This window comes from Lolium rigidum, chromosome 2 (assembly GCF_022539505.1).
Source record: "Lolium rigidum isolate FL_2022 chromosome 2, APGP_CSIRO_Lrig_0.1, whole genome shotgun sequence".
NCBI lineage: Eukaryota > Viridiplantae > Streptophyta > Magnoliopsida > Poales > Poaceae > Lolium > Lolium rigidum.
Window position 1 is genome coordinate 56,174,655 of NC_061509.1, and position 6,858 is coordinate 56,181,512.

Here is a 6,858-nt window from a genome sequence, read left to right on the forward strand (position 1 = left end):
GGTGGCTGCACCTTGTCTCTTGGGAGATTTGGAACAAACACAATGCTAGAGTCTTCAAAATTTTGACCTCCATGGTCATGGTGGGTTTTTATGCGCATCAAGTTAGAAGCGAATTCGTGGATCCTCGCCGGTGATAAGTGTTTTGGTCTCCCTATACCGGGAGACTAGGCATGTTTTTTGGGAAATAGCCTTTGGGCATAATACCTAGTGCTACTTGCTTCTTCTTGTTTAATGAATTAAGGTTAATTGTTTGCCTTCTTTTTAAAAAAGTCTCAAATTCCAAATTAGTCGATGTAATTTTAACTAGATTTGATCTAGATACGAATGTATCTACACACGTTTCAGTGCGCATTATTTTTAGAAAAACTGCATCAACTAATTTTGAAACGAATTAAGCATATAACACTGGATACATGAAGCCTCTCCCAGACATATGAGCAGACAGCATACCACATCCCAAACAATGGAATGCAAGGGATTTTATTATACACACAAAACAAAACTCAGGAAATGCCACAACTACTATCTTCGTTTTAAGAAATAAGGCGCTCGCGTATTCCAAAACAAACTTTGACCATAAAAATTGAGCAACAAATTCTTGATTATATTATATGTAATCAGTATCATTGGATTCGCATTGAAAGACACTTTTTAATGATATTAATTCCATACAAATAGTTTTTATCTATTTAAAGTAATTCTTGATCAAATAAAAAATTCGTAGAACGAGGACACCTTATTCCTTGAAACGGAGATAGTATATTGGAAAGAGTCAACTTGGTTTAAACCAAAAGATTACAGTATAGCCAACAAGACGCAAATCTACGTCAGGACAGATCAGCAGATGGAGGCCTGGCCAAATGCACAGCAAAAATCCATAATCAAATCCCTCGCAAAAAGACATAATTTGTATCAACCTGACTTATTCAAACGGCGCAACGATCGAGTCAGCCCAAATCACTAGGAGATTAACGCCAGTTTAAGGCTCCGTCACTGCCGCCTACCTACCCACCAAAGCAGCACTATCCGGAACATTTGCACAAACACCCTCTAAATCCCCGTCAAACCTCAAACCCACCCCTCACGTCCCGCGTTATTACACCATCGCCTTGCCCGGCCTCCCTGGTCTCCCGTTCCCCTCCTGACTACCGCGTTGTCGCCAGTCTCCGACGGCCATGGCCCACCTCCAGCTCACGGCGCTCGCCGGCGGCCGCGACGACGACATGGAGGAGGTCGCGCTGCTGGGGCCCCACGGCGGCGCGGCGGGGGAGGTGGAGGCGGGCGTGCGGCGGGTCCAGGTGCGGGTCACGGGCATGACCTGCTCCGCCTGCACGGGCGCCGTCGAGGCCGCCGTCTCCGCCCGCCGCGGCGTGCGGACCGTCGCCGTCTCGCTGCTCCAGAACCGCGCCCGCGTCGCCTTCGACCCCGCGCTCGCCAAGGTCTGCTGCTCCCGTGATCCCCTTCCCCGCCCCCGCGCGCAGTACATACAGTAGTGGCTGGGGATCACGTCCTCGCGGCCCGATTTAGCGCCCCGTATGCGTAATTGGCTGGATTTTGGCGCCGTGTCGGTGATCAGCGGCTGAATTGGGGCCTCGAGGCGGGAAACTCCGCTGTGTTTTGTCGGTTTGGGTAGTTAGGATGCGAAATGGACACTCTTAATTGCCCCAGTTGGTTCGTTTTCGTGCGGAACTCGTGCTGCAGTTGCTTCATTTGGCTCGCCTGTCCTTGTTCAATCTAGCTGTTCCAAGACGACAACCCAAATGATCGGTCGTGCGGGTTGAGTTTCTAGGACGTCTCGACCCGTCATTAGCTGCTGCTACATTGCTTTGTTTGGAAGCAAGTCTGGCGAGTTTGATAATCCCATGGATTACAGCAAAATTTAGGAAAAATATTGGTACATTTTCTTAGTATCAATTGTAAAGGTGCAGTCCTTGACTCTTAGTGACTGAGACTAGCTAAGGTTTTCTATGAAAACTCCATTATAGTTTACCTGCTAGTTCCTCACCAATCCCATGAAGCACCACTAGTCCAATACTGGAACTTGCAGTTGCCAACAAACTCTAAAACTGTGATGGTTGGTCCGCTTTAATGATCTCAACTGTCTGAGACTTCTCCATTCAGTAACCTTTCTTATTCCAACTAACTAGGTTATACCTAAAGTTTCTGAAATGGACCTGACAAACTCTGCTGCTGCTAACAAACTCTAAAAATGTGATGGTTTCTTGCATTCAGGAAGAAGACATCGTGGAAGCAATAGAAGATGCTGGTTTCGAAGCGGAAATCCTCCCGGACTCTGCTGTGTCTCAGCCAAAGTCGCAGAAGGCTCTGTCAGGCCAATTTAGGATAGGGGGAATGACATGTGCTGCCTGTGTAAACTCAGTTGAAGGGATCTTAAAGAAGCTTCCAGGTGTGAAGAGAGCAGTTGTTGCATTAGCGACCTCATTAGGGGAGGTTGAGTACGACCCGACCGCCATTAGCAAAGATGAAATTGTTCAGGCCATCGAGGATGCTGGTTTCGAAGCTGCGCTGTTACAAAGTAGCGAGCAAGACAAGGCTTTGTTAGGCTTGGCAGGATTGCGTACTGAGAGAGATGTGGATTTACTGCATGGTATCCTGAAAAAAACAGAAGGCCTGCGGCAGTTTGATGTAAACTCTGCACAAACAGAAGTTGAAATTACATTTGATCCAGAAGTTGTTGGGTTGAGATCAATTGTGGATACTATTGAGATGGAAAGCAGTGGAAGACTGAAAGCCCATGTACAAAATCCATATGTACGGTCTGCTTCGAATGATGCGCACGAGGCTTCAAAAATGCTTCACCTCCTTCGCTCTAGCTTATTCCTAAGTGTAAGTTTTTATCCCCTGCTATCCTATTGGTTTATGGCATTCCCTCATCTCTAGTTCAGGCTACATTCTCTGGTGGTAGCCATACCCTCTTCTTAGTTGTCACTGTAATTGTAAGTGTATATTGATAGTAGGCCATCTGATGTGAAAGCTGACCCTGATACATTAGCCATATTGTTCGTTACCATTACTAATATGAAGAGATAATATAATAATACAGTTTACATGTTGTTGTTTTACTTGCATACTGACTTTTTTTACTGGTTTCCTTGCACCAGATTCCAGTATTTTTTATGCGCATGGTATGTCCTCACATACCTTTCCTGAACTCATTCCTACTCATGCACTGCGGTCCATTTCGGATAGGAGATCTGCTCAAGTGGATGCTGGTGAGCATTGTACAGTTTGTTATTGGCAAAAAATTCTACGTTGCAGCTTATAGGGCCCTTAGACATGGCTCTACAAATATGGATGTACTGGTTGTTCTTGGCACCACTGCGTCATATGTCTACTCAGTTTGTGCGCTTCTTTACGGGGCATTCACCGGATTTCATCCTCCGATGTATTTTGAGACAAGTGCAATGATTATTACATTTGTACTATTCGGGAAGTATCTTGAGGTGCTTGCTAAAGGAAGGACATCAGATGCAATTAAGAAACTTGTAGAGCTGGTCCCTGCTACAGCCATTTTGCTTCTGAAATACAAAGGTATCTGATTCATACTGTACGTAACTTAGCATGCATACACTGATAATGATTAGTAGTTTTAAAAGGCTCATATCCAAGTTACTTGCATACAGTGGCGTTCTTTTATGTTTTGAATTGGATATTCATTCATAAATGATTGCTTAGGATTGCCAATTGCAGACTTGCATACATACTCATGCATTTCAATTGTACTTGCACAAATTAATTCATAGCACTGTCCCTGAATCCAGATGGAAAATATGATGGCGAGAAAGAGATTGATGCATTGCTGATTCATCCTGGTGATGTCTTAAAAGTGCTGCCTGGTTCAAAGATTCCTGCTGATGGTGTTGTCACTTGGGGTAAAAGCCATGTTGACGAAAGTATGGTAACTGGTGAATCTCTACCTATTTCCAAGGAAGTATCCAGTTCAGTAATTGGAGGCACCATGAACCTACATGGCATCCTTCACATACAAGCGGCTAAAGTAGGATCAGGGACAGTTTTGAGCCAGATAATATCTCTGGTTGAGACTGCCCAGATGTCCAAAGCACCTATTCAGAAGTTCGCTGATTATGTGAGTGCATTTTTCTATTTATGATGTTCTAAGTTATCTCTATTCTAATCTTTGATCTGTGTTAAGGTTGTAATTTCATTGCCTTATACATGGAAAATATATTACTCATGTTGTATTTCATCCATGAACTGCTTACATTCTGTTACCTGGCATGACCTGGTTGTTTTTTATCAAGTCATGATGTGTAGGAACAGTTTTAGTTCTTATTATTAGAGAATATATCACATGAACCAAAGCTAGTGAAATTTTCTTGGGGATTTGTGCATCCTTTTTTAACATGCAGTTGATTTTGATTTTATACATTGCTACACTAGCCATTGCTTTTTGTGAATGTTCACACTATCTATGTTCTTTTTAGGTGGCAGGCATTTTTGTTCCTATTGTGATCACATTGTCCTTTCTGACGTTCTGTACATGGTAAGTTTCATAGTTCATGCATCTCTCCGAGGTTGGAGGCGTCAGGCTATTATTGTTTAAATTTCTCATGCATTGTTGACTTTTGTAGGTTTGTATGTGGGTCTCTGGGGGCATATCCAAATTCATGGGTTTCAGAAACTAGCAATTGCTTTGTTTTCTCCCTTATGTTCTCCATCTCTGTTGTGGTAATTGCCTGTCCATGCGCTCTTGGTCTGGCAACACCAACTGCTGTTATGGTAGCAACTGGAGTTGGGGCCAATCATGGAGTACTTGTAAAGGGTGGAGATGCACTGGAGAGGGCTCAGAATGTTAAATATGTTATATTTGATAAAACTGGGACTCTGACGCAAGGAAAGGCCACTGTAACAACGACAAAAGTATTCTCGGGAATGGATGTTGGGGACTTCCTAACATTGGTAGCATCTGCAGAGGTGAGGCAAAGATTTCCTCTGAGAATTTGCTTATTTGAAGCAAAGTGCAAACATCGTAATCTTAATTTGTTCTTTTTCCTAATTTAGGCAAGCAGTGAGCATCCACTTGCAAAAGCTATCTTGGACTATGCATTTCATTTCCATTTCTTTGGCAAATTCCCCTCATCAAAAGGTGATGTTAAGAAAAGAAAAGAAGATGTATTCTCTGAGTGGCTCTTGGAAGTCGCCGATTTTTCTGCCTTGCCTGGCAAAGGGATTCAATGTTGGATCAATGGAAAGAAAATTCTGGTGAGTGATATGATACAGTTACCATGAAATATGTGTCTTCACTACTGAAGGAAAGAGTTTGAATTATAAGTTGCTATGCCTGGTAATCTAATCATTTGACATTAATTTCTTTTGTAGGTGGGTAACCGTACTTTGATATCTGAAAATGGTGTAAACATTCCTGAAGAAGCTGAAAGTTTCTTAGTAGACATGGAACTAAACGCAAAGACAGGCATTCTTGTAGCATATGATGGCGACTTCATTGGCCTAGTGGGGGTAACTGATCCCTTGAAAAGGGAGGCTGCTGTAGTTATAGAAGGCCTAAAGAAGATGGGCATTTATCCAGTTATGGTCACAGGGGATAATTGGAGAACGGCACTGGCAGTTGCGAAGGAGGTTGGTTTGAAAAATCATGTAGTACTGCAAGCATCTGCCTTTCATTTTTTGATCCTTCAACACAGCATTATATTAATAAATATGATCTCAATTTTTCTGCCTATGTGGTCCATGAGAACTTACATTTGTTGATTTTCTATTGCTGATATGAGATGCCATGCTCTGCTAAATCACAAGTGCTGAAACAGTTGCGCTTCTCCTTCAGGTTGGCATTGAAGATGTGAGAGCTGAGGTTATGCCAGCCGGAAAAGCTGACGTCATCCGCTCTTTCCAAAAGGATGGGAGCGTTGTTGCAATGGTTGGAGACGGTATCAATGACTCCCCTGCCCTAGCAGCAGCCGATGTGGGGATGGCCATTGGTGCAGGGACCGACATCGCCATTGAGGCCGCAGACTATGTGCTGGTGCGGAACAACCTTGAAGACGTCATCACAGCGATCGACCTCTCAAGGAAGACGTTCAGCCGAATCCGGTGGAACTACTTCTTCGCCATGGCATACAACATAGTCGCCATCCCCGTGGCGGCTGGCGCTCTCTTCCCCTTCACTGGCCTCCAGATGCCACCGTGGCTGGCCGGCGCTTGCATGGCCTTCTCATCCGTTAGCGTAGTATGTTCCTCCCTGCTGTTGAGGAGATACAGAAAACCAAGACTTACCACCGTGTTGCAGATAACTGTAGAGTGATTCAAAGTTGAAATATAACCCGTCTCTTTTTTGGGTGACATTTCTACTTTAGAAATGAAATAGCGTCTCTTTGTCACTCAATGATGATACATTTTTGACACGTGCTTGTGGATAGCTATACATATATATACAGTACAGAATGCTTGGAATACAGTAGCTCAGTTTTCACTGGATGTCAGTTGAGTAGTCGAATAATATTAACTGTGAGTTTCTTCATTGTTGCTCTCTTCAGAACTTGTTACCCAGTTAAGAGCCGAGAACTGTACGATTTCAGTTGTAAGTGTGTTCGGTTCGTGGTGCTGCAATGGCTTCGCCTATGGTTCACTAAAATTTTCCAATGCCCATGTTTTTGAAAAGATGTATCATCGATTGTTCCATTATTCTTCTCATTCCATTATCATCAACTGAAACCTCAACTGCAACTTGAAACACTCTGTTAGCCTGTCGTTCCGAATGCACCCTCTAGTCGTCTGCTCTGCCTGCACAACTCTATCCACAATTCAACATGACTCGTCAGCTAACCAACCTGCTGTTATTTCTCTCTTCTTAGTATAATA

The 6,858-nt window shown here is 43.6% G+C and overlaps 1 protein-coding gene across 1 annotated transcript; it reads left to right on the plus strand.

Moving 5' to 3' along the window:
- Window positions 1-1,154: 1,154 nt before the first annotated feature.
- Window positions 1,155-6,454, plus strand: LOC124691773 (cation-transporting ATPase HMA5-like). The gene is made up of 9 exons (XM_047225044.1): window positions 1,155-1,439; window positions 2,233-2,847; window positions 3,123-3,552; window positions 3,783-4,108; window positions 4,467-4,525; window positions 4,614-4,956; window positions 5,044-5,244; window positions 5,362-5,619; window positions 5,825-6,454. Exons 1-9 carry the CDS (start codon window positions 1,176-1,178, stop codon window positions 6,299-6,301), a joined length of 2,973 nt encoding a protein of 990 aa, XP_047081000.1. The 5' UTR covers window positions 1,155-1,175; the 3' UTR covers window positions 6,302-6,454.
- The last annotated feature ends 404 nt before the right edge of the window (window positions 6,455-6,858 follow it).